Below are 27,727 nucleotides of genomic sequence, written 5' to 3'. Positions count from 1 at the left end.
TACTAGATGGTAGCGCCTTCCCTGGCCCACCACCTCTTTCTGGCTCCCAGGTGCTATCATTCCGTGCCGTCTTGTTCCCTCAGGTATTCCACTGTTCGACACGCCGCCGACGTTTGTACCCTTGTATGAGTTGATCACACAGTTTGAATTATCCAAGGAGGCTGATCCTCTACCTTTAAACCACAATATGCGCTTCTATGCAGTAAGTATGTTGTTACAACCAGGGCGTTATACTTGTAGATGAGCAGCTTGGGGTTTTTCATCTGTTTCTGGTATCTTTCAAGTAGGATAAAGGAAATCGGCACAGTATTTATTCATAGGCAAAACCTATGCTATCCAAGCATTAGAATTCAGCTACAGACCTGGCCACAGTAATTAGGAAAATTAGGTAATGAAAAATCCATTGCTGTTGAAGTGCAGCTGCAGGAATGACAGCAGAGGTATGGGACTGAGCCTTCCCAGGTTCTGTCCCTTCCTCTTGTTCAGACTGTAATGTGTGGCTGAATGAATCGCGTCACTTCGGGAGAAATCCTGGTTCTTAAATTTGTCAGTGACAGATCTCCTGTTAACTTCAGAGGATTTCTGTTTTCCTCAGGAGGGATGCCATACCGTATGAAACTTTTAGTGGGGACAGTGAATACTGTTTGGCCAGTACTACTTCCGAGGAGCCAAAATCATATTTTGCTTGTTCAGATTGGAAGGAGAGTGTTGTCTTCGTTTGTGATTTTCAGCCAGAAAGGTGGCTTGGCGTCACTTGGATCTGGGGCCTGCTCTTTCCTTCCTAGATGTCTGTTGTTGCCTTATATCCAGCAGTAGTTGGAGTAAAGCAGAAATTGTTTGTCAGGCTCTTCCAGGACAGCAGCACTGTTACTTTCTGAACAAAGATGCTCCTCTCCCAGATGGAAGAAGCCTTCAAGGAACTCTGATTAGTAAGATCGCCTTCCAGCACCCTGGACGGGTTCCTCTCATCCTCAATTTGATCAGACATCAGGTGGCGTACAACACACTGATTGGCAGCTGTGTCAAGCGAACAGTTTTAAAAGAAGGTGGGTACCACATCAAGTGGAATATAATGTGTGGATAATAAACCCTGGGTAATTTTCCCATGTAGGAATACGAAATGTGGCCTATGCTGCTTTCCTTTTTTGTTTTCTTTTTTTTCTTTTTTTAAATTTTTTTTTCTTCTATATGAGGGTTTTGAGCTGGTGCCTCTGGTTCATCTCCCGCATTCCCTAATTTAACAGTTCCCATGTCTTTCAGATTCTCCTGGGATCCTGCAGTTTGAAGTTTGTCCTCTCTCTGACTCCTGTTTTAGTGTATCCTTTCAGCATCCTGTGAATGACTCCCTAGTGTGTGGTAAGTGGACTCAGTAAAAGTTTATGGGAAGGATGGCAGGGTTTTCTTCCACTGTAACCAGTTTTTTGATCTCTTCCAAATGCCTTCTCTCTTTTAGTGGTAATGGATGTGCAAGACTCTACTCATGTGAACTGTAAGCTGTACAAAGGGCTGTCCGATGCTCTTATCTGTACAGATGATTTCATTGCCAAAGTTGTTCAAAGGTAAGCTGGATTTTTTTGTGCCACTGTGCACTCCAAATCATACAGATGAACTCTGTGTCTATCTCATATTTATCCTTGCGGTTTTGGAGCCTTTCTGTCTGTGAGTGAGTTTTGGTAGTGGTTGTTTGGAAGAGAGGAAAGCTTGGAGCCCTATTGAAAATTCTGTTCCAGACGCTGAACCATAGCTACTTATTTTTGGGTGCATGTCCCAGGTGTCTGCCTGTTTATGACTTCTCCTGTAGTTGGTTGCTTTCTAAGTCTTGTAAAACGTGGAAGAGCTCCCCTGCGGTTTGTCATTTACACAGGCCTTTTATCAAGGTTCCTCCACCCCGGCCACCATTCAGAGCGCAGCAGAATGTTAACAGTGCATGACACAGACCTCTGCAGTGAGAAAAGCTGTCTTTTCTTTCAGAACATTATAGGCTTGTCGTCCTTCAGTAGAATGTGGCGTTATCATTGATTTTTACAGGGTTGCAAGAAATTAGTTTGCGAAGCTTGGACAAAGGTGTTTTTTGGCAGACTCAGAGTAACAACCCAGATTGCATCCTGTGCTTTAACTACGAGATCACGATCTGTCAGATATTAGTTATTAGAGTTAATTGATTGATTAATTCTCCCTTTGTGACTGCAAGGCAATGCATAAAGGCACAGTTGCCTCGTGGCTAGATAAGTGTGATGGGATTAAGTGTAAATACAAGCAGAACAGCAGGGCATTTACAGTGCCTGGACCTGTTGCCCTGTTGTGCCCAAGAGCCTTAGTGCTTGCTTTATGTCTGATGAAGTTGTTAAAACTTCTTCAGTGAACATTGCTGTAGGGCAGCAAAATGCCTGCTAAACCCTTTGTCTTGTGCCTTGCAGATGTATGTCCATTCCTGTCACCATGAGAGCAATTCGTAGAAAAGCAGAAACGATTCAAGCAGACACACCAGCCTTGTCCCTCATTGCAGAGACAGTAGAAGACATGGTGAAGAAAAATCTTCCCCCAGCCAGCAGCCCAGGGTATGGCATGACCACAGGCAGCAACCCAATGAGTGGTACCACTACCCCAACAAACACTTTTCCTGGGGGGCCCATCACTACTTTGTTTAACATGAGCATAAGCATGAAAGAGAGGCATGACTCGGTGGGCCATGGGGAGGACTTCAGCAAAGTGTCTCAGAACCCTATTCTCACTAGTTTGTTGCAGATCACAGGGAATGTGGGGTCTACCATTGGCTCAAGTCCAACCCCCCCCCATCACACACCACCACCAGTATCCTCACCAGCAAGCAACACCAAGAACCACCCCATGCTCATGAACCTTCTTAAAGAGAATCCCCCTCAGGATTTCTCCACTCTGTATGGGAGCAGCCCTCTCGAAAGGCAGAACTCTTCCTCTGGCTCCCCCAGAATGGAAATGGGCCCTGGGGGGAATAAGCAAAAGAAAAAAAAATCCCGCATGCCGGCCGACAAGCCCAAGCATCAGACTGAGGATGATTTCCAGAGGGAGCTCTTTTCAATGGATGTTGACTCCCAGAATCCCATTTTTGATGTCAACATGACTGCAGATACCCTGGACACCCCTCATATTACTCCAGCACCCAGCCAATGCAGCACTCCTCCTACTACATACCCACAGCCTATACCTCACTCGCAGCCCAGTATTCAGAGAATGGTTCGACTTTCTAGTTCGGACAGCATTGGAGCTGATGTTACTGATATCCTTTCGGATATAGCAGAGGAGGCTTCCAAACTGCCCACCACTAATGAGGACTGTCCACCCATTGGTACTCCAGTAAGAGACTCTTCTAGTTCAGGACATTCACAAAGTGCCCTCTTTGACCCAGATGTTTTTCAGACGAACAATAGTGAGAACCCATACACAGATCCAGCAGACCTGATAGCAGACGCTGCTGTGAGCCCCAACAGCGATTCTTCAAACCATTTTTTTCCCGATGGAGTAGATTTCAATCCTGACTTGCTGAACAGTCAGAGTCAAAGTGGCTTTGGGGAGGAGTACTTTGATGAGAGTAGTCAGAGTGGAGACACTGACGACTTCAAGGGCTATGCGTCCCAGGCTCTAACTACTTTGGGGGTGCAAGTCTTGGGGGCTGATGGGGGGGAAAATAAATTTAAGGGGAGCAATCAGTCCGATACGGTAGATTTTAGTATTATTGCAGCTGCAAGCAAAGCACTGGGGTCCTCTGACATCATGGAGCATCACAGTGGAGGTCAGAGCCCCTTACTGAATACAGGGGATTTAGGAAAAGAAAAGTCTCAGAAACGGGTAAAGGAAGGCAATGGTTCTGGAAGTAACATGGCAGGTCCTGGGATAGACGGGAAGCCAGGGAAGCGCAGCCGGACGCCATCCAGTGATGGTAAAAGTAAAGAGAAACTTCCAAAGCGGAAAAAGCAGGAGACAGATGGGAAGTCTCCGTCTCACAGTTCATCAAACAGGCCTTTCACGCCACCAGCAAGCACAGGTGGGTCCAAATCTCCTGGGAGTTCAGGCAGATCTCAGACTCCTCCTGGTGTAGCTACTCCTCCTATTCCAAAAATAACCATTCAGATCCCAAAAGGAACAGTGACTGTTGGCAAACCATCTTCACATGGCCAGTATACAAGTAGTGGCTCTGTCACCTCCTCCAGCAGCAAAAGCCATCATAGCCATTCTTCCTCCTCCTCCTCTTCTTCCTCCTCTTCAACCTCAGGCAAAATTAAAAGCAGCAAATCGGAAGGGTCTTCTGGCTCAAAGATGAGCAGCAGCCTCTACTCCAGCCAAGGCGGCTCAAGTTCAGGTCAGTCCAAAAGCTCGGCTCAGTCGGTGGGAAAGCCTGGATCCTCCCCCATCACCAAACATGGCCTCAGCAGCGGTTCTGGAAGTACCAAGATGAAACCTCAAGGAAAGCCATCGTCACTTATGAACCCTTCCATGAGTAAACCAAACATCTCTCCATCTCATTCTAGACCCTCGGGTGGTTCTGACAAGCTTGCTTCTCCCATGAAACCTGTCCCAGGTACTCCCCCATCATCTAAAGCAAAGTCACCTATCAGTTCAGGTTCCGGGGGTTCCCATATGTCTGGGACGGGATCAAGCTCAAGTATGAAATCGTCTTCAGGAATGGGATCCTCTGGGTCCATGTCACAGAAACCACCTCCTTCATCAAATTCTTCGACAGCATCCTCATCTTCCTTCTCATCTAGTGGGTCTTCCATGTCTTCATCTCAAAACCAGCATGGAAGTTCCAAAGGCAAGTCTCCAAGCAGAAACAAGAAGCCATCTCTGACTGCAGTCATAGACAAACTTAAACATGGGGTTGTCACTAGCGGGCCTGGTGGGGATGACCCAATGGATGGACAAATGGGGCCAAGTTCCAATTCCTCAAGCCATACTATGTCCTCCAAACATAATATGTCTGGAGGTGAGTTCCAGGGCAAACGTGAGAAGAGTGACAAAGAGAAATCTAAAGTCTCTGTTTCCGGAGGATCTGTTGACTCTTCCAAGAAGACTTCAGATTCCAAAAACGTTGGAAGCACTGGAGTCGCCAAAATTATCATCAGTAAACACGATGGTGGTTCCCCTAGCATTAAAGCCAAAGTAACTTTGCAGAAACCTGGGGAAGGAGGTGGGGATAGCCTAAGGCCTCAGATGGCTTCTTCCAAAAGCTATGGGTCCCCTCTAATCAGCGGATCTACTCCAAAACATGAACGCTGCTCTCCCAGCCACAGTAAGTCACCAGCGTACACTCCCCAAAACATAGACAGTGAGAGTGAGTCAGGCTCTTCCATAGCAGAGAAATCTTATCAGAACAGCCCCAGCTCTGACGATGGCATTAGGCCTTTGCCTGAATATAGCTCAGAAAAACACAAAAAGCACAAAAAAGAGAAGAAAAAAGTGAAAGACAAAGACCGGGACAGAGATCGGGATCGAGATAAAGACAGAGACAAGAAGAAATCTCACAGCATGAAGCCAGAGAGCTGGTCCAAGTCCCCAATTTCAGCTGACCAGTCTCTCTCCATGACAAGCAGCGCTATCCTTTCGGCTGAGCGACCATCCCGGGCTAGCCCCGAGTTCTTGATCGGGGAAGAAGATGACGACCTCATGGATGTTGCTCTAATTGGCAATTAATTTTCTTAGCGTCTTTGGAAGATGAGCTGTACGCAGGACCTGCGGGTTCTAGAGATTGGAAGAAAGGAACCATTCCTTGCAAACCTGCCACACTGATTTTTACAGGGTGTGTCTGAAGAGGAAAAAAGTATTTCCAAGGATCTCCAAAGTCAGTGGAGAAAGAAAGCGTGAGTGCCAGCAGCTCACTGGGCAAGCCAGGTTCCTGACTATGGCCTTCATCCTGCGGACGCTTATGCTCATTTTTAATTTCTAAGTATTAATAGCCCCATCAGACTTAATGGGTGTAAAGCTAAGTGTGTGTGTGTGTGTGTAAGTGTGGAAGCAACCCCCAAACTGGTGCAAACAGAAACATAGGCTATTCTGGGAGAGTCCCAGTTCCTCTGCCCCTCTTCCCATTCAGAATAAGTTGCTTTTGTTTTTAGGAAGTTTGAAACTAATTATTTTAGGACATGTTTTAGGGTTGGGTTTTATTCTTTTTAAAAGGTTGGAAGGAAAAAAAGATGTTTTTAAATTTATTTTATTTTTGTGGCATTTCTTCATTCAACGCCTGATGCAATGCGGTGCTGAGGAACTTCATTTTCTTCTGATACAAGCTGCTCTGCAGAATCGGGCACTGTGTTCTGACGGATATCAGGATTTTATTCCAGGTCACAGTGATGAAGGATTGCTGTCTTATGTTTGACTTCCCTTTCATTTTAGCTATTTATTTATGGCCATATCTGAATGCCTTGCGCTGCTTGTTTTCACGCAATCTCTGGTTTAATTGTATGATGCAGAGCCCAAAGGGACTTGGGAATTTGGGCAGAGCCCATGGATTTGGACAGCTCTGCGCACGTGCAGCAGCTGTAGCTTTGGTGAAGTCGGTGAAATTCTGGCACGCATTGGAGTGAATCTGAATTGGAAAGAGACTCCACTCTCTTCATCGGAGCGTTGCTTCCTTGTAAGCCTAGCAAACAGAGCTTCCCCAGAATCCCCTGATGCTGCACTTGCAAAGCGATAGACTGTAAGCCGCACACATCCCGGTCCTGGGAACACTTTAGAGCCACGCTTGATTTATCCACTGCGAATACTTCCATTAATGGCGATAGAACAGCTAGTGTGCATTCGCGGTTAAAAAACAGGCCTTGGTTTTTTTGCAGTCTGTTTCTGTTGCTGAAGCCCTGCAGGGTTTCATTTGGGTTTTTGTTTTTTTAACTTGCAGCGCGCTTCTCGGATAGTAATTCTGGTGATGCACATGAGCATTGCCTTCTCTCTCTGGGAGGTGTTAGCCTGGCAGTGTGAGTCAGCTGTCCTCTGGTGTTAGCACTGACACTGCTGGAAAAACAGACCCTAACTGGTTCATCTGGGGTAAGAGTTGTGGCAGAAGCAGCGATTGCCTTAAAAGATGGATTTTCCCCTTTTGGCTGGAATTAAGAGCGTGACTCGGGCATCCTCTATGGTGTTATCTTGTGGTCCCTGAAAGGAAAAGAGACGCAGGAGAGCGTTTTATTTTTAAAAGCAGTTAAATCTGACTCACTGAAGAGGAATGTGGGAAATCAAGAGTTCTGCGAACACATCTCCTTCTGAATTATGTACTGAACAGAATCCTGCTCCCGTTGGATGTTGCTGTTGATTCCTGGAGGCCCGGATTTCCCCTGTGGGAATGAGATTACACTCGCATTTGGGGATGCGGTCTGAAAAGCTGTCAAGGATTTAAGTTTCTTTTAAACCACAGAGATTTCCCGTCCTGCTTACGGTCTGACCCCAATGATACCCCAGGCAAGCTATTTCTTTTCCAGCTCATTCAAAGCCATAGCAAGGCCGGTGTCTTTTCAGTAGGGTGGCAACTATTCAGTTAATTGTAGGGATTTTTCACCTCTTCCTCCTGCCTTCAGCTTAATTCCAGGGCTCCTGCAGAACGCGGGAGCCTGAATTTCTCCAAAGCCCCCCGCCCCGGGCTCTGGAGAGCTCTCCCTTCTTGTATTTTCCACCATTCATCCTTTGCTCCTTGGGGTCTGTGTACGGTAGCTTCCCCCTCACCAATGCTCCCATCTTCATGTGCTGAGATGATAGGAAAAAGTAAATAAAGTCTAAAGCTGGAGCAAATGACGTTATCTTACGCAGCATCAGAATCGTATGACTGTGGGGTGTCTCTGAAGAGGATGTAAGGAACACAACACCAGATGAATTTATCTTGAGACCCTGCTGCAGCGGCTGCATCTCGGGAGTGATGTTCAGACTCCGGCAGGTCGTCATCTGTTTTCATGCTGCCCCTCTCGTTTGTTGTTGGGTTTTTTTTTAAAAGTTGTTTTCGTTTTACAAAAGGCCTTTGATCCCTTCTGGCTTGCGTGAAGGCAAAACCAGCCTTCAAAAAGAAGTGCTGTTCAAGTCGAATCAGGGCTGGGGATTTCACGGGGCCGTTTACTGGACTTGTCGTTAATAGGAGTCACGTTTTACTGGTATGAAACCCAGTAGAAGTTGGAAGGAAATTAACGGTTCAGCTTGATAACCGACGCAAAAATGCGTTTTAAAGGAAAAGAGGTGCACATGTTTTCTTCTCCGCTCACGCAAGACCAAAGTTCAGTATCCTAAATGTCTCCTGCGGAAGGCGGGCATCGCCGTCGCCTGCGGAAATAGAGGGAACAAAGTCTCCTCCCGGCATCCCTGACACCGCTGCCGCGAGAGGCGCACGGCCCGGGCCGCAGGGGCAGCAGTTTAAGGTTTTTCGCCTCATTTCGGTGCCCTGTCCCCTTCCCCGTCGTGTGTGATAAATCCCGTGAGAGAGAGAGAAAAACCAGATCCGGGCGCCGGCTGCACGACGCTCCTGCCGCCGCGATGAGAGATGAGGTATGCGACTACACGGACGTTTTGACCTGTAAATGCTTGGTCTCTGACACAATGTTTTATTTTTAAAGTATTTTTGCTTATTCACGAGAATGATTTTACGTCTTTCAGTATTGGAAAGATGAAAGGTGTAAACAAAATAAAAGCCAAACCTTTTAATCTCAGGTGGTGAAGTGTACATGGAGATTAAAAGAAAATGGTTCTTTCCTAAATGGCCGTAATGTAAATACCTGTCTGGAAATTGGCTTTTTTTTGTAAATACCCCCGGCTCCTTTTGCATTCTTTTTGGACGTAGAGTGTACTTTCAACTTTTTTGGAAATATTGCAGAGAACATGTTTATTTACATGCAAATAAATCTCTTTGGTACAAAGAGGTCTCGGGTTTCTGCAACCGGCGGGGAGGGCGCGGGCAGGGATCCCCCGCCACGCTTGATTTTCCCGCGGGAATGACATCACCATGACGCCACGCCAAGCCCGGCCTGTGATTGGCCGAGCTCCGCGGCCTCTCCGCTCCTCCCGGAAGGGAGCGGAGGGGCGGGAGACACCGCCCCCCCCCCCCCCCCGATCCCCGCGGCGGGGGGGGTCCCGGCAGCCCCGGGATATCACGGGGGGGGGGGGGGGGGTCTTGCAGCCCGCGGTGTCGCGGGGGGGGCGGGGCCGCCCCTCGCACCCCCGCCTCCCTCCCCCCAACATCCTCCGGTCGCACCGGGGGGCGGGCGGACCCCGGCGGCGGCGCGATGGGGGCGGCGGCGGCCTGCGGGGTAGGTGGGCAGCCGCCGTGTCCCGTCCCGGTGCCCGTGCCCGTGCCCCCGCCCCCCACCCCGAGGCGTCCCCCGCCGCAGCGCGCGCTGCGCCCTCCCCTCCCCTCCCGCCGCCGCCGCCGCCGCGCGCCGCGCCCGGCGCTGGCCAATGAGCGCGCGCGTTGCTGGCAGGTGCGGAGTGTTTTTGTTTTGGGTTGAAGTTGAGGCCGGAGGAGACGCGGCGGCGGCGGCGGCCACGGGCGGAGGCCGCGGAGCCCCGGCACCCCCTGCCCCGCTCCCTCCGCCGGCCTTCCGCCTTCCCTGCCGCCCCGCCCGGCCCCGCCATGCGGAGGGAGATGAACGGGGTCACAAAGAGCCGCTTTGAGGTGAGGCCCCGGGGGTGAGGCCGCCCGGCCCGGCTGAGGAAACGGGGGCGGGGCCAGGCCGCAGTGTGTGTCCCCGCGGCCTTAGGGTGTGGGGCGAGGTCCCCCGTGCCCCCCTCCCCACGCGGGACAACCGCTCATGGCGGCCCTGTGGCAAAGCCGGCGGGGGGTGGGCTGCATGAACGGGGCTGGGGGGGGGGCCCTGCCGCCACGCGTGTCTGTGGGTGCGCAGGGCGGGGGCTCGGGCCTGTGCGGCCCCCCGCGGTGCGTGTGTGTGTGTGGGGGGGGTGTTGGTGTGAAACTTCTCCCCCCTCCCCGCCCCGTTGGGGGTGTGTTTGCCTTCCCCCGTCAGGTCTAAGCTCCCACCCGGGGTGCGTGGGGGGGGGTGCGGGCTGCTGCCAACGTGTTGCTGCGGGTGGGAGCGCTGGCAGCGGGGCTGGTGATGGAGCAGGGGACGTGGGAGATGGAGCCGGGCAAAGAAAACAGCCTGGGCCGGGCCGGGAGGGGCTGGGGGGGGGGCGGCTCGGGGAGGGGAAAGTGGCCCTGGCGGGTCTGGTTTGGGCAGTAGCCGGGAAAAAATTTGATTATGGGGAGGTGGGGGCTGGAGAGGACGGAAGGGGCAGAGGGTAAACAATAAGATCTATTCAAAGAATATGGCGCAAAGCAGGCTATGGAGCCAGGGCCGCTTCCAGCTCTGCATTGTTGTAACAGCTGGCTTCCCCGGGTGGGGGAGGAAGCTGGTATCGGGAGCGAGAGCAGCAGCAGCAGGGTTTACTTTTCATCGCTGTAAGAGGCTGTTGTGGAGGATGAAAATACCTGCCCGTTCCTTCTCTCAACCGCCCGGCTCGTGTTGTGTACGAAGACAACATGGGAGGAAAAGAGCCCGGAATGGTAAAGATGTGGCTGTGTCCCCCCTTCGTAGAGAGGGGATGTGGCTGCTGTCAAGGGAAAATAACTCTTTAATGGTAAACTGAAGAGTGTCTGGCTCACGGCGTTGACTTCCCCAGGAAACTGGCTCTGGAGTTGAGAAAGGTGCAAAAAATAAATGGTTTTGTAATGTGTTTTCTTCCTCTATCAGATCCCTATCAGCCACTGTAAATAAGTAGCAGCATGACTATTTAGAATGGTCTCAGTTTAAATAGTGTTATAACATCCGTGTTTCTGTAGCATCCAAACGTTGAACTAAACCTGGGTACTCAGAAAGAGAAGGCTGCATGCATAATGTGTTTAATCTGGGGTTATTGTTTTTACCCTTCTAGTCTGTTCTTGGCTGCACAGATTTTTTTTTTTTTTTTTTTTTTTTCCTGAGAGCTTTTTTTATTACTGCAGAGTGGCTGGTTACAGAGCAAAGAATAAAAACACGCTGGTAGCAGTCTTCTGCGGGGAAATGTCGTCTTATATGGCACCAACCTTTTTTTGGTTTTTGCTTACTTAGCTGTTGTCTTGAAATACTAGAATTCATTCCAGTATTGAGAGCACTTTTCATCAGGGTTGTACCAAAACGAGATTAACCCAATGCACTGTGGAAGAAGAGTGGGGAAGAATTTTGTTTGGTTTGTTTTGGGTGGGGTTTTTTTGCTGGAATTGTCTGTTACTTTCTTCCTATAGTCAAAAGTGGACAGGTCAAAAGTAAGCAAAATGCTCAAAGAGTATTTGAGGTCTAGATTAATTTTTTGTTTGTTTGTTATTTGTACAGGAAGAGTTAGTGTTAATAGAGAGGCTTGCTTTTGAGCTACAAGAAATGCCTTTAAACATTATTGCATTTCTTGGATATGTTTTGGTTAGTAATTCGAGGGCATGGTTTTCTTAGCCCTAGCATTGATTATCTCTGACCCACTCACCTATATATCCTGGCAGGGACAAGTTTAGAACTCTTTTGCTTTCAATATGTGGTGTTCTAGCGAGGGTGTTTTGGTCTGCAAAGCTTCTAAAATGTTAGTGTGTTCATGCTTCTAGATAGATTTATTTTTCAGAGAGGAAGTATGGGTAGAAATTCAGCCATGCTTTCTAGAAAACAGTTTGTAAGGCTTCTGCTTTAAAAGTCCTATTCACTGACAAGAGCCTGCCTTTTAGTGTAATAGTTCATATTTAACGTGACATAAGGACAATTATGCAAAACTGTGTTGAGACTGGAAGCTGCTATTCAAAGTTGTTGAATATTGTTAAGATCAACGAAGACAGCCCGGGGTTGAATGCTTGGTGATTAGTCCTCCTCCTACATAGCCCTCTGCCTTCCCGCCGGATTAGACACAGAGCTGGCTGCCGGGGTAGCTTCCCTGACTGAGGAGTGGCAAGTAGGGCCTTTGAATGTCTGGAGTCTTATCTTGGGGGAAAAAATAGCTTGATGCAGAGTTGTGACTAATGAATATTGTGTCGTTTCAGGCTTTAAATAACTAGTGAATTACTGAGGGGGAGTTTGCTTTGGGTTTTCAGACTTAGTTTATTGTCTTTTGTTAAGCCACGTAGACAGATTCCTGAACTATTGTGGTTGGGTAATTTTAAAATCCAATCTAGATCGGATTTAATAATCATTCAATAATCATTTCTTACTTTAGTAGTAATATATGGTAATGGAATATGGGATAAGCTTCTTAAATTTGTCTTGCATATGGGTTTCTGGTATGTATGTGTAGCCAGCCGTCTGTTCCAGGAAGAATGGAACTCTTTCTTTTTGTTTAAAAGAATGAACCCTGGCATGCCCAGCCAAACAAGCATATTCTAAATAAGTCCCTTTATAGGAGGTGTGGCCACCACAGAGAAAATAACCACTTACTGTAGCAAAGCAAACAAAAAGGGAAAACATTAACCAGATTGACTCCTGATTTTCTGTGGTGTCAGTTTAATGTGGAACATGCCCTGACAGATCACAATCCTGGCTTATATTTGGGGTTTCGCTGCTTCCTGTCATACCTAATACGCGATGCCTGATGCGCTACAGCTAAATAATAGCAAAGAGGAGGGGATGTCACCTGGTGCTTCTGATTGACTGGTACTCTACTCTTTGAGAGCTTGTTTACCTTCCAAAGGCCCCAGTTCTCGTCACTTCTTTAATTTGTTTCGTCCTTACTCTTCTGGCCTGGGATGTCATCTGGAGACCGAGTGTCTTAGGCTCGCTTTCACTAACTCATCGTCAACAAATAAACAACGTCTTCTAGGGCAGAGCGCTCCTCTCAGCTTTCCGGTTTCCAGAGTGGAGTGGATGTGGTCGGGTGGCACAGCTCGTGAGATGGTTAGCACTTGCGTAGATGCATGCACGGAGCTGGAAGAGGTGATCTGGCACAAAACTACCTGCCTGCGATCAGGAGGAGCGTTTTATATCAACAGGGGTTTCTTTGGTATTAGGCCACCTGTGGGACGAGTTGCAGGCACCTTCAGCACAGACTCCTGGCTTTTAAGCTTTCCCCGTGCAGGGATCTCTTGCTCTGCAAAGTCTTGTGTTCCATTGAGCTGCGATGTCAGGCTTAAATAATTATAGTTGCTTTTTTTTTTTTTCCAGACTGTGAGCAATACATGTAGTCTCCTCTACATCCTCAAACAAAAACAGCATCAGAAAAAAAAAAAAAAAAACCACCATCCTTTCCAGCTTCCTCAGGGAGTCTTCAAAACCTCCAATTAGCAGGAGTTGGTTCTAGCTGTGAAACGTTTCTTTATGGGGCAGTTTGTCCTATTAAAAAAAAAATAAAATGTGAACACCAGGGATGTATCTGAGGAACGAGCATCTGTACGAGCGTTGCGAGCACCTTCAGCAGGAGAAGTGCAGCAGTCCAGTCCTTTCACAGCGTTTCTTTCCTAGGATGCGGGATCCTAAGAGTGAGGGAATTCTAACTCTTCTGAGCTGTGCTAGTGGCCTCTGTAGTTCCTAGGTCTCACTTGAATTTTGATCTGCCGTGAAATGAGGTAAGCTGAAAGCAAAATGAGAAACTTAAAATGCTTCAAAATCGAGTTGCCTTCTAATAATTAATCCTGTCTGTGTCCAGAGAGCTGAACTGAATAAGCTCAATTACCCTAATCCCGTTTTTTAATCTGCTGGGTTCCTAGCTCTTAAATGCTGTTTCCATATTTCAGGGTTGCTTGGCTTTACAGTTTAGAGCTGATCCTTTTGGGACTGTCTTTGTTCCCTTTGCTGGGCTGCTTCCATGCTTCTTTCTATCCTTCTGGTTAGGGCTTTGTTATTTCAAGCCATGGAGGTTGTGTAAACAGACAGACACAAACAAAGCGGGCAGGGAGTATCCATAACTCTTTGCATCCCACGGTGTCTCTCCTCGCTTTTTACTAGCAGAAACTTGCAAAAACTGATGTTACGCGTACCACGGCGTTTCATTCTATATGGCAGGAGAAACTGTTGCTGATGTAACACAGTGAAGACGTGAGGTAGTGCAGTTGAAACGGTTTTGTTTTGGCAGGTATCTAATAATGTGGCTCATAAGTAATGAGAAACTGTCAAAATAAAAAATACGGATTTGGGGGGGGTGTCAAAGCTGAGGGCTTTTCCATACTCTTGTTCACTCCTCCCACCCCCTTTATTTTTTTATTTTGGTGTTATCTCATGCCATGCTTATGTGTAATACTTTTTAAGCCAGCACTTCTTTTTTGGCAGATGAATAATAAAATGTTACTTCATTGTGTACAAAGTGGCTGTTTAAACTTTAAGAGATGTAAACTGTAACTCGTGTTTCACACCCCCACTGTGGCTGTGCTCCCTACTCTAGTAGAGGAAGGAGGAATTCGGCAAGATTTGGAAGCAGAAGTCAAATTGGTTGCGCAAAAGATACTTGACCCAGGCTACAGGGAGACTGGGAAGGATTAAACAGGAAGGTGGCTTCTTGTGGGAGGCAGAGGGAATGGAGGGAAGTTTTACTTGCTCTGAATTTCTGCTTTGCAATCTACGTGCTGTATTTTGCCGTACAGGTGCCACATAGACAAGTTGCCAAAAGCCAAAGAAGGTGTAGTGTGGGGGAACAAGTTAGTTATAAAATTGATGGATAAAGAAAAGGTATTTCAGAAACCAATTCCGATGGCTTTCCTTTTGCATCTTTTTGTTACATTGGCGCTGGGGGAGGTTTCAGTCTCCCAGCTCTTTCACCTTGTCGTCTTTGCACTGGGCAGCCACAAGCACATCGCTGCCGTAATTAGGTAGAGCAACAGCTTCACAAGTGTTGGATTACGTGTGCGTGCTTTGACCTTAGCCCACGTCATCTGAGAGACCAAGCTTGTGCCGCAAATTTTTATTTTTTTTCCACATGGGATTGTCTTCTTACTTCTTCCTCTGCAAGAAGTTGTGCTTGCAAGTTGGGCAACAGTGGAAACGTTGGCCCTGGCAAACAGTAGTTTCAGCGGGAAATATAAGTAGAAATGCCAGAAAACCTGTATTTCCTCCCCTGTCCCTTGCTGACACTTGTGCAGTAAAGAATGCTGGGGCAGCACCCGATAAGGACTCGTCCCTAATTTGGCCTGACCTACGTGAAGAGCAATGCATTATGTTTGGGTTGTTTGTGTACGGCAACAGTGAGGGCTTTTCTTGCAGGTTACGGAGGTGAACGCCGCCTCGGTGCCGAAACAGGGGTTCCCCAGGGTGGTTTCGCTTGGAGCAGCCACTGCAAATGACAGTGCAGGGGCTGTGCATGTTCCCAAGGAGAGGTGCTCGACTGCTTGGGCTGTGTCGGTCTTGCATCGCAGCTTGCGTAACAGGAAGGGAGTCAGAGAGCCTGTATGCAAGGGTATGGCTCATTTTATTTTAGATACCATTAATAATTGGGGCCGGGATAGATCAGGTAATTATTGTTTTCTCTGTTGGATTACCTTGCTATGTATTTTGTTTGACTCATACCATTATGAAAGCCAACCCGATGAATGTTTTAGCTTTATTGATATGGTATGAAATACTTAACTGCAAGCTGTGTGGAGGGGCCCGAGCCTTTGTGTGGCTGGTGGTTGTATACGCCCGGCTGATCCGTCAGTTGTGCTTTCAGATCGAGCATCCTCTTACGTGTGGCAAACGCACCCGATGCCCTTCACACCTCATCTCAGGCAGGGGTTTTTTGAGACACCGTCACTTGACTTTATTTCCAAGTAATACCAATAATACCATCACCATCTCTTTGGTAATAGCTGAATACAAACCCGATAGTGAAAAAAACTTACTACCGCTAACGTAGAACCGTAGGCTTTGGAGAGAGGCAGAACTAGAAGAAATTTGTTTATCAAAGCAGCTTATTTGAATTGTGATGAGCTTTGGTACATACTTGGAGAGCTAGAGGAATCTCACTTCTGGCCTGAAAATATTGAAGCATATCAGTTTGTGGGGTCTTTAAATAAATTTTTAAAAATCCAGTCAAAGGGTATTTGTAGTAAACCACTACCCTGCTAAAATGAGCTTCTAAAAAGGCTAAAGAAAAAAATGAGTAGTGATAGTGGGTGTTTTACAGCACGGTCCGTGGCCATAGGCTGTGTGAAGTCAGGAAGTCTTTGTCTTATTTATATTCTTCTCTTGGTCTTGGATGTTGTTTTTATGGGCAACAGTGTGTATTTAAAACTTTGAAGGGTGTGTGTGAGAAAGTAGCATCGTTTTAAGTCAAATATCTGTAATAGGTCATAAAATACCCAGATGACGGCTTGTGGGATGTTGAGGTTTTTAATGGAGCTAAAAAAAGTACATGCGGAAAACCAGCTTTGATGGCAGGGTATGTGGTATTTTTGCTTCTCACTGCTTGCCCCCTCTATTTAACGCGTAATGCCAACTAACTTTGACCTCCGCAGTTCTTGGACGTGCGAGCTCTCGCTGACATTTTCGGGGAGCGTTTTTCATTCAGCACCAGATACAACTTCTGGTAAAGACAAAGCTGATTAACTGCAAGCTTCTGCCTCCCCAATCTGTCACCAGGCTGCTTCAGGTCCTGCCCTGCATCCCTGCCAGGACTGTCCAGTGGAAACTACTCGGATGTGTATCTCCTGCAGCCTGTGTCAGCCGGGAGAAGTCGGGTAACTAACATGCTGAGAATGGCTAGCGCTGGTGGGGTCTTTTAAATTGCAATTTAAAAATGAACACAGTGAGCTTTTAGGTGTAGTTGTGGGATGCTTTGTTTGTGGAAAACTGTCTTGCAGCCAAGACCGGGATAGAAGAATAAAACAGATGAACAAAAAGCATATGAGCGTGCCCTTTTGGTATCTGACAGCAGTTTCTAGTTTTTTAAAAAAAAAAACAGGATGTAGCACATGTGGTACTTCCAGTTGAAATGGTATTTCTTAAATCGGAAATAGTCTTCTGGTATCTCACCTGCACTGCATATCTGACTTTGAAGTTTTACTTTTTGAATGCAACAATGTGACCTTGTGTATTTGCACATTAATCACCTGATGAATATCTTCTCCGTGCCGGTTTCTGCGTTACACTGCTACGTCAGAGGTGCGTGCAACAGGCATTTCTTTATCCTGGGCTTGATTTCTGTAGGGCTTTACTAATTTTTTGTTCAGCCTCATGCTTTTAGCGTTGCTGATTCAAAAAAAAAAAAAATTAAAAAGGCTATTCATTTAACTTTGTTACTGAATGCAGAATAGAGTCAGGCTGCGCGGAACGGTAGCTCATCCATACCCCGGCTATTTATCGCCAGCAGAAATTGAAGCTTTTCCAAAGCAGCAACAAGCACATGAGGAAGAAGTGATCCGATGGTGTATGTCGAGTAAATTGCCTATTGAGCTATTTTTAGGAATATTAAGCCTATTAATAGGCCTTTTCGGCCAGGGTCTCCTTGGTCTCGGTTTTGTTTGAGCGGAGCCCTGGTTTGGGAGCCAGGCTGGGCGAGGGCGCCGGCGGCACGGTGCGTGGCAGGAGAGCGGCCGGCCGCTTCGCGTTCCCTGGTTCTGCTGACACAAATGCGGCGGGAGGACGTCGGAGCATCACGACTGCTAACGATGGAGCTTGTCACAGCAGCGGCTTTTTTTCGACAGCCAGCCATTTTCCTTGAAGATTTAACACAGATTAAACTGGACGGGGTTTTTTGCGGGGAGGAAAGTCCTTGTGTAACTAAAGGCTAGAAGGAAAAGTCGCCAAATCTGAAGTGCTTGTGGATGTAAACAATTTATGCTTTGTATCGTGTCCTCCGAAGAGCCTTGTATTTCACTTGTCGCTTCTGCGTGACTACCTCTGCAGTGTAATTTTTTCGTTGCCTCCAGTAAGGCAGCTCAGCCTGCTTAAACTCCTGCTCCTCTTAAATCTTGTACAGAAGGAGCGCTTCTGAACCAATACTCAGTGCATGTTGTTTATGTTTCAGTTATCTGAGCCCTGTAGCAGTAGTAGAATTTTTTTTTTTCCCCCAAAATGAACAGAACTAGAGGCAAGGTGTTAGTATATATTGACAGTGTTTGTAAGAAGTCACTTCAAAGCTTCACTGAGCTCTTCCAAAGGAAATACAGAGTGAATTCCACTTTTTTTTTTTTTTTTGTCTTGTGTTTTATGCTCAACTTCTTTTACTAGATTGGAGGTGTGTGCTATGAGCTAGGTTTGGCATGTGTCTTGTCTTGTTTCGATGACTCTCTACTGGGCTCGTTCATCTCCTCCATATGGATCGTAGCAGATAAAAGTGGTATAAATACTACCAGTAATACTAGATTTTTGGATGTCAGCCAGCAGCTGTAGAGCTGAAGAACACCTTACAGGGCATCTCTGACTCGTCAGGATTTAAACTCTTTGAATAAATTTGCACAGATGTTTTCATTTCTTTCACCTCAGAATAGCAAAAGATTCTTTATAGCTCTGAAGGTTAATCTCCAAAGCGTCTCGATGATACAGATTGGGTGGGGTTGTAAACTGACAAAAATATGCCAGCTACATATGTAATCCTTAATTTATGATGGCAACTCTTGATTCCCCACCTTTCCTAGTTTAAAACCAGTTTCCAGAATGCATTATTTACTCTCTAGTAATTGCAGTCTGTTTTCTGTCTTGGTTTTAATTGCTTAATTTCCTGTGGTTATGAGCAGTTCTGGAGGGTCTGGCCAGCATTTGCTTGTGGACCAAGGATAGTGAGCTCTAGGTCTAAACAACAGCTAAAATTTCATCCTCGGCGCATGGTTACCCTTTTCTTCTGTCTTTGTAAGGCTACTGTAAGAATTTTTTCTTACACCGTTTCCGTTACACAAGTAAACAAGCTGCACTATTTTAAAATTATATTTACTAATATTTAATAGATTTTTTTTTAAGAGGGTCTGCTTTTAAACTCTGTATTTGTTTTGCATGAAGTTTGCTTAATATAGAGACAAGAAACACTTCGTTGGTTGTGTTTGTACTTACTCTCAGAAACGTTTATAGTTTTCATTTCCTGCTGCCCACCTGTATGGATGTGTCTCGGTTGGTTGGGCTTTGTACTGAAAACGGACGTCCGTTGTCTGTCTTCCCCTCTCTGCATCAACCTGATCGTGTCCTCGGCCACGGCAGCGCGTGCTGCGTTTTGCTAGTGCTTCTTGGGCTGTTTGGGATTTTCAGTCTGCGTTGTCAAGGGGTTGGGTGTGCCAGACCCATGTTCTTTTTCATTTGAGTAAACATTAAGGTGGATAACTGTGAGTCTCGGTGTCACAACTGATTCATTCGAGTGCCTTTGGTAGCCTTGTAGCCACTAATTCCGTAAATCTCCAAATAAGCTTCATCCCTTCTTCTCCCTTGAGCTTTGATATTTTCCGCTTTAGAAGAAAAGTGTTCAAGTTCAAAGTCCGCATCTAGGCTAACACTGTGTGCTCAGTTGTTGGCTTTGGCGCTGCTGCTTCTGAAGTTAAGCCTCGTGTGATTTTTTTTTTTTTTATATATATATATTTTTAAGACCAACCATCCCCCTCCCTGTGCCGATGCCAGATGCAGTCTCAGTTGAAAACCAGCTGTGTTTGTCGACAGCGCAGTAAGTGCTTCCACCCTAGCTGATGTCTGCAGCAGCTGTATTACACCGCTGGCTCGCCGGTGTTTAGCTTGCATCAAGTACTAACACGGACAATTACTTGGTATCCTGTTAATGTTGATGGTAGCGTGTTTTTTCTGCGACTGAACATACTCCTATGAAGTTCTTCAGTACTTTTCAGGACGATACAGGCCTCGAATACCCCTGCCTCTGTGCACGGCCGTGTTTGTGCCTGGGTAAAAGAGCACAGGGAGGGGTGGTGCTCCTTTCCTCCTCGGTGACTGTAACAACATGCATTTTTATGCAGAAACAAGTTTTGCAGTCAAATTGAAAGTGAATGAGTCCTTGTGATCACCCTTGAAACTTTTTATGCCAGTAAATTCCCTCGTGTTTGTTGGCAAAGTAGCATTTTGGTAGTGCTGGGACACAGCACCATATGTTGGTCCGTTCAGGTTCAAAGTTCCAGCATCAGAGCTGCTTGGAGTGTGTAAGTGTTCATATATCTTAGAGATGCGCCTTAATCGTAGACCACCCGTGTTATGCTGCAAATCAACTCGGTCCTTTTTCTGCTCCTTGTCTCTTTAGTGGGCAAAATTCTGCGTAACAAAATGTTGGGAAAATTGATGGTGTTTTTCAGTGTCTGCTGTCGTAGAAGTGAGGCAGTCTGGTTTTATGTCTAAACTGCACTTTATTGAAAAAAGCCCCTGCTGCTGTTTTAGTGGAAAGTCTTTTTGGTATGTCAGACGAGTAAACTGTTGTTCTCTTAAATGCAGCCAGTAACTTAAGAATTGCTTACAGAGAGTGGTTCTGAGCATTTAGGGTAATGTAAAATAAGTGTGCTTTGTATTCTGTACGTTAATATTCCTAATTACTTCCAGTAAACTGCAAATGTTGAAATAACTCATTTGGAAACTTCTCAAGTGTATTTTTCCAAACACAAAAAAGTGAAAAACAAAACTTTTGTTCCTCACAGGATCACCCCTCCAGCCCTTCCCCAACAATAAAATCAAAACCATTGCCAGATGTGACATTTACAGGAAGGCATTGCCCCCTCCCTCTGCCAGCCCCGACCGCAGAAGAGCTCTGCAGCCAAGAGCCTGCTCCGAGCCGGGGTCCGCAGCAGCTCTCGTGGAGTTCTTCCGTCTCTCTGTGAGCCGGGAAAGACAGCTTTGTGCCGGTGTGTGTCTGGAGACTTTCTGGGGGTACGGGGAGCGTGGCTGGTCAGGAGGCAAAGATTTAAATTTTGCAGAAACTGTTGAGTAAATGCTCTTGGAGCAGCTTTTACTTGCTCCTGTGGCATAAGTCTTATCAGCCTGATATTGAGAGCTCTGTATTAATACAGCAACTTTTTCTCAGATGGAAGCTTCTAAAATATAACAAAATTTATATTATGGATTTCCTGAGAGGAGCTGTAGGTGTTGGCTGTACCGCCTTCTGTATTAGCATTTGCCAGCGTGGCATACGTTTGTGTCGTGTAATAGGGAGAAGTTGTGCGATCTCTCCATGAGCCCAGCAGCTGAAGCAGTCCAGCTTGTGGACACCTCACTTAAATGCTAAATATTGACCGTATCGGTTCAGCCTGGGCAGGACGGGTAGCGTGGCACCAGCTGATGTACGGACCTGAAGGAGAGAGCCAAGGCGAGTCTCTGTGCTTGTATGGCTTTTGGAGCCTGGGCCATGACAATGCAAGCCTTGCTCGAAGGCTAAATGAATGGCTGCAATAATGACGCAATACTCTACTTCATATTTTAACTCAAATAATGCGTGCCTGCGAAGAGTTGCTTCACTTGCAGAGCTTGCATCAACTGTTGTTCACGTCCCTCTTTGCATGTGTGATGAGTACAGTACATATGTAGGTGTTTCTTGTGCAGGGACACTCATAATTATACGCTGTCATCCGCTGCGCGCTCAGCTGCAAAGTGCTGTCATCTCGATCCCGTGTTGATGTCATACAGATGACCCAGTTTGGATTGCCGTGGCCTGTAATGAATGGCTGACTCGACCAATGCCTGAATAGCAACTCTGTCTTCTACGCTGTTAGCAGTGCCTTGCAGCAGATAAATCTGTTTATGAGCCCCGCGCAGAGTGCTCGCAGGCTGCTGCGGGACTGGGCAGCCAGATGAATTGAGCCAGTGTGCAAAACTTTTAATATTCTGAAAGGCAAGGAAAGAGTTATTAAAACAAATGGACAATTACACGTTGCGCTAAGCGACTTCAGCGTATGGCTGTAAGAACTGTATCTTCTGATTGCTTTTGTCCATTTGTTTTCATAAATTTGCTTGGTTTGAATGCTTCTGGGTGACAGTGCTCTGGAGAGAAGGACAGCAGCGCCCATAAATACATCCTGGGAAGTGAAGTTTTCTGTCTTCTGGGTTATAATCTCTGGGCTTTCAGTTAGTGTGGGAGAGTGCTGGAATTCGGGGGCACCTGGCAAGTTCCTGTGGATGACTGAAGGTTGGGTGATCCTTGTCCTTGCTGCTAGCTCCTCTGGCCATCTACTCTTTAAAAAAAAAAAAACAAAAAAAACCCCAAAACAAAACAACAAAACAAAAAAAAAAACCCAAAACCAAACCAAAACAAACAAAAAACCCAACAAAACAAACCCCCACCCCCCCCAAAAAAAAACCCAATATGGCAAACCAGGCCCTTCTGGATGCATCTGTCAAATGCTGAATGCACCAGACTCTTCTAAACTGGGAGCCAAATAGAAGCATAGAACCGTTTAGGTTGGAAAAGACCTTGAAGATCATCCAGTCCAACCAGTAACCTAACACTACCAAGTCCACCACTAAACCAATTAAGGGGAGAGTCATAATTTCATATTTCCTGGCTTGGTGGCTGGATTATTTTTTAATGGAAGTAAAAACTAGGAATCACTAAGGTTGGAAAGGACCTCTAAGATCATCAGTCCAACATCAACCCAACACCCCCATGCCCACTAAACCATGTCCCCAAGTGCCACCTCTGCCTGTTTTTTGAATCCCTCCAGGGGTGGGGACTCCACCACCTCTCTGGGCAGCCTGTTCCAATGCTTGACCACTCCTTCCGTGAAGAAATTTTTCCTAATGTCCAGTCTAAACCTCCCCCTGACGCAGCTTGAGGCCATTTCCTCTCGCCCTAAATAGCAACAGTTCTCTTTTTATTGAATAGTAAACGTAAACGGTGTATTAACATTTTAATTGGTTTGCGAGATAAAGGATTGATTTATGGATTAAGTCCCCCCGTTGTGTCGTTTCTTTGGGTTTGCAAAGTTGGTGCTGACCGCCGGGGCTGCAATTGGATGCATCCTGTTTGTTCTCCCTTTTGAGCCCTTGTTGGAACAGGGGACGTATTTCCAGGTGCAGCGCTGTTGAAGTCTGTATTTGCAAAATATCTCATGGATTGTAAAATGTCTTTCTGTGTGGAGTATAAAACTGCTAGCCGACATACGCCCTGGAAAACTGTGCGGGTTCTGCCCATTTCCTAGCTTTGGTAGAAGAGCTGGGCAATACAGTATTTGTAGGAAAATTGCATCGTCCTAACTGAGCGACGACCAAATCCTGTGTGTGCTGTGGCATCACGTAGCTCCAGCTGCCCAGGGCAGCGAAGTCATCGCTTCCACTGTCTGTGGATGTTGCTCTGAAGACCACTAAGAGATTTATAGTAACGTAACTGGGAAATGCAGCACTCTCTTATAAAGTCTGCCCAGCTCTGGTGTTTTGGCAGGACGTGTTTTCCTTTGCCTTGTAGCAGATTATAGCAACCTACACTAATTTAATACAAGTTTTGAAGTCTAGTATCTGCTTCCATGGTGTGTGTTCTAGATTTATCCCTTCTGTTCTAGCTAGAAAAGGCCGCTTCAGAAGAGAGTAGCGCACCGCTGGCCTGCCTTCGCCTCGATGGGTGGAAGAGCAAGAGGCATTTCATCCTCTTCCCCCTTCTGGTTCTTCTTTGTAAGGGATGTGGCTTCACAGAGCAGCAAACTTGATGCTTTGTGGAAGGTTGTGGAAGATTCTGTGTTTTATACAGACTGCAAAATTTACATGCAAGAGAGAGGTGTTTTTTCTGTATCCTGTCAAGAATGACTTACTCTACTGAATAACACCTGGTATCAAAGGATGTTAAGAGATGTGTTAGGAAAAGCAAACTTAGGTCACTTAGTTTTTATCCCTAGAAGTAATTTCAAAAGCCTGGAAGTCTAGAATAACCTCCAACGGGTTTTTTTCAGACTAGTTTTATTCTCGTATGGACTTGCCAGAAAGTCAAAATGCCTGTTGGTATACTTACCTAGCTACACATGCTGCCATGACTTAGCCATATATCCCAACTCCAGCCTGTTTTCACCCAGCCTCTGTCATCTGAGCACCAAGTTTTGAAGGCAGGCTTGAGAAAATAGGTCTGGTGATGTACCCTGGCACTTCACAGCCTTCCAGTGGAGGGGGAATTCCAGAGCTGAGGTTCTCCCATGGAGCACGTCCTGCCTTGGCCCTATCATGTTTAAGTCCAAGGACTTTTTTAGTAAGACAAAACCCAAGCGTTTCTTTAGTATGGTACTTGTCAAAGGATAGCTTCCTCGGAAGAACAATTTTAAGGCTTTGATCTACACTGAAATCAAGGTAAGCTTTTTCTACTGAGCAATGTAATGGGCAGAAGTCAAGAAGTTACCCGTGTTTTGCACAAAGCTGTTTGTCAGTGTCCTTGATGTACAGTCGCAATTAACAACAGGCAGTGACTATTGCCTGCGTTCTCACAGAAAATTTGAATTCAGACAAAGCCTTGTTGCCAATACAGATGAGACAGAAAAGGCTGGCTGGCTGCTTCTGGAATCTCTATTTTAATACTTCCTGCCCCTTGCTTGTTCTCTTCTAGTCTGGTTCCTTTTCGGAAGTCTCCTACTGCTATCTGATTTGCTCCTTTAATTTCTCTCACCCTTTTTTTGTGAGGGGGGTGGAAGGTGCTGATTCAGATGTAAAATTCTGGCCTGGACAACAATGGGAAAGGGGACAGACCTGCCTGTTTACTATTGTTCATGTAACTGGGGGACAGAAAAATCACAGTCTCATTTTCCCATGAATAATTCCTCTGCATTTCCCCTTCATTAGAGCTTTCTCCAGAATTTCCTTAATTTTCCAACTGCTCAGCTAAGCCACCTAATTAGATGATCCAGTCCCAGAACGCGCCCGTGCGTTAGCGCCTTTCGCAGCCTCGCCAGCGTCTGCCCGCACGCGCTGAGGCACTGCAGTCACCTGCCAGCCGTCAGGTAGCGTTCGTGACCGGTCTGAACGTGGTCCTCGACTTGAGGAGACGCTCTTCTGCCCCAGCCTCTGAGGGAACAGACTTGACAGAATTTGTGTTAGCTGGGGAAATGGCAAAACTTCCATTTTAATTATCTGCAAAATGGGCTGAGTAGTTGCCTGTCTAGTGGACCGTTTAGGACTTGCTAACTTGTGATATCTTCTGGTGGGAAGTGATAAAAGCATCTGTGGGGGGGAAAACAACACTTTTCTTCTGTGTGACATTTTGGGAAAGAATGCTGGAGAGTTCGTGTCCCACTTCAGCATCGTGCTTCAGTATCTTGAGATAATTAAAAAGCAAACTGTGATTTAGAAACACAGCTTTTAACTTTGCCTGTAGAAGCGTTGTTTTCGGTGTTCTCTTGTAACGATGGCATTATTCTGCTGTCTGTTATCACTGGTTGGAGCGTATTGAAAAGCTACTTGGCGGCAGCACGTTAGCTTTTCATGTTAAGCTATGATGGCTTCTTTGATGGGTGATGGGGCTGGATTGATGCTCGGGTACAGAATATTTGCTGCTTGGAGGAGCTGTTGTCTGTCAGCGAGGCCTAGCGTACAGCTTCATAAGCCACTAAGACCTTACTTTCCTTTTTTAACTCTTAATCTGATCCTCTGCCACTTAAGTGACCTAGCTGATGCTGGTTTTATTTGCTTTTGCATACATACAACTCAATTGATTCAGACCACTTAATCAACCGATAAGAATCGGTTGATTTTTCGGACTGTAATTTCAGCAGCAGTTTTTATCAGGTATGTAGCTCAGGAAGATCAGCTCTCAGTTGTTCCAGGAGATTAAAGAAAAAATTTATTAATGAAATTAAAGCTCATTCTCCTTGTTCCCTCCTTTGCTTTTGGAAATGCTGAAAGCATGCTTCTAAATGGAATGAGGCATCGCTGCTCAGCAGTCTGAGTTCACAGATCACTCTAATCATTCCTCCCACAGGCATAAGTGTGTGGAGGTTGTTTGTTTGTTTGTTTTTTCACCATGGCAAGACAATACGAAGTCTTTTAAATATATGCAAATATTCCTCAAGAAGCACATGAGGCTTTGCCGTCTGTTTTCCTTAGGCCTCCTTAGGAAAGAGAAGCTTCTCTCACTCTTACAGCTAGTGGGATTATTTTAGCAGGTCCAAAAGTCCATTTCAGATTTGTAAATTGTTGGCCACTATGATAATGCTTTGCATGAAAAAGCTTATGGGATGCGACAAACAGCTCTGGCTTCGTTGCCTTGGAAGAGCACAGTGTTTTCCCAGAATCATCCCTCCTCCTGATGCAGCACTGAAGATCACGTCTCCCTTTAAACCATGCTTCGTGATTTATAAAAAAAATACTGTTTGCGCCTAAGCTCCTAAGGGCTGCTCTCAAACAATTTGCTGTGAGAAGGATACGGGCACTGTAATACTTTTTTTTTTTTAGGCTCCTGTCCACTGGCACTCTGCGCCCTTTTCTGTTACGGAAACCAGTCCTGCTACGCCTGCATCTTTAACCTCCATTTGCTGGACGTTAGGGCTGCTTGATCATTCTTACCATAGCCCTTCCCTCCAGCCCGTTTGCCATATGCTTGTTTGATGTGTAGTTACGCTTTACGATTTTAAAGTGCCTCTGCTTTAGTGTACCTTCACACAACTGTGACACAGATGGAAGCCCGTAGTAATGCTGTAGGTGGTACCTTCCTATAGTCAGTGGCAGCCCACAAGTACCCCCTAATTATCATTTACTTTGATAGATAAATTAAAAATCTCAGTTTATATTAAATCCATCAAGCCACAAAGCAGTCTTGGACCATTTTTTAAACTATATTGGATGTAATAGTCTATCCAACTAGGGTCCAATCGAGGAGTTTGAAAGCTTGAGCACAAAGTTTGTCTTTTGAGAATTTATTGGGCCAGATGTCTCTCTTGAAATGGCCTTGTTAACCAGCAGCTTCTTTCCTAGAGTAAAGTAGGTTTTGTTTCCTTAATGAAAATATATGGCTAAAATGTTTAAATTGTTTTTGTTTACAGATGTTCTCAAACAATGATGAAGCTGTGATCAACAAAAAACTTCCAAAAGAGCTGCTGCTTCGGTAAGCCTTCTTTCAGTTTGTAAGCTTGGAGTCTGCGTTGTGTATTGTTATTTGCAGCCAGTAGCTGATTTTGCTGGTACGCTCATAAATCATGAGCTCGGATTGGGTCACTTATAAAGCCACAGACAAACTGAAGCAGATCAAAGGTCTGCATCGGCAGCAGTTTATGCTAAATATTATTAGGTTTTGGTTTTTAAAATGTGAAATTGATTTGCTGGTTGCCTGTTTTGTAGATGGAAGAACTGTAGGACTGAAGTCCTTAATGAGAATAAATGGTAAGTATAGGCTAGTGCGTAGAGTAGGATTCTACCTCTCTCTAAAGCGTTCCATTTTAAAAAAAGTTAGTTCCTCCGCTCCGCTTACGCTTGAGCAGACTGTCCTGTTCCTCGTCAATAAGAGCCAGATGTTCAGCACCTGGCAGGATGATCCTGTTGGCAAAGATCAAACAGATCAGACTTTGGGGATCTCGATAGGCAGCTCTGCCCTCTCCCTGTGCTGCCCTTCCACACGCACACAACATACGTACCTTTTAAGTTTGCCTTCCCCAGCGCAGGAGTAGCGCGATGATGTGCGTGTGATCGTACCTCAGTTGTCGCAGTTCAGCATCTTGAAGTAAAGTCGTGTTCCTCGGTGCTTTAAGCTGAGATGCTAGATGGCAAATGGTGAAGGCAATTGCAGGTGACAGCTTGAATTATTAACACGAACAAAATTCTTACACTGCAAGAAACTGTGTAGTACTGTCAACGTTTAATGGCAATAAAAAGTCTGGGGAGAGGAGCTCTGGCACAGGAAACTGCTTCTAGCTCACTTGTGAAATAAAATGAATAGAAAAAAAGTCTGACTCTCTTTTTTCTTTTGACTGTACTGTCTCCTCTGTTCTCTGTAATGGTATCTT

At 46.1% G+C, this 27,727-nt stretch overlaps 2 protein-coding genes across 7 annotated transcripts in view; both read left to right on the top strand.

The window, feature by feature from the left end:
• The window catches only part of MED1 (mediator complex subunit 1), an 86,094-nt gene that overhangs the window by 8,883 nt on the left and 49,484 nt on the right, over positions 1-27,727 (top strand). For 2 of the 4 annotated variants that reach the window (XM_075722852.1, XM_075722853.1), the window contains exons 13-17: positions 84-202; positions 845-1,046; positions 1,261-1,356; positions 1,454-1,559; positions 2,418-6,216. In XM_075722852.1, the coding sequence (XP_075578967.1) occupies positions 84-202; positions 845-1,046; positions 1,261-1,356; positions 1,454-1,559; positions 2,418-5,667 (3,773 nt within the window). In that variant the 3' untranslated portion in view covers positions 5,668-6,216. Of the gene's footprint in view, positions 1-83; positions 203-844; positions 1,047-1,260; positions 1,357-1,453; positions 1,560-2,417; positions 6,217-27,727 lie in introns of those variants that run through there. The other 2 variants (XM_075722854.1, XR_012831742.1) reach the window with 2 other exon arrangements.
• Positions 9,542-27,727, top strand: part of FBXL20 (F-box and leucine rich repeat protein 20) — a 44,251-nt gene continuing 26,065 nt past the window's right edge. For all 3 annotated transcript variants that reach the window (XR_012831714.1, XM_075722600.1, XM_075722602.1), the window contains exons 1-2: positions 9,542-9,616; positions 26,771-26,832. Coding sequence is in view for 2 of the 3 variants with exons in the window: in XM_075722600.1 (XP_075578715.1) it covers positions 9,575-9,616; positions 26,771-26,832 (104 nt within the window). In the remaining variant the exon portion in view is untranslated. The remainder of the gene's footprint in view (positions 9,617-26,770; positions 26,833-27,727) is intronic.

The sequence above is a fragment of the Pelecanus crispus genome, chromosome 18 (assembly GCF_030463565.1).
Source record: "Pelecanus crispus isolate bPelCri1 chromosome 18, bPelCri1.pri, whole genome shotgun sequence".
In the NCBI taxonomy this organism is placed as follows: domain Eukaryota; kingdom Metazoa; phylum Chordata; class Aves; order Pelecaniformes; family Pelecanidae; genus Pelecanus; species Pelecanus crispus.
The sequence above is the reverse complement of the archived record's forward strand: the minus strand, read 5'-3'. Positions and strand labels throughout refer to the sequence as shown.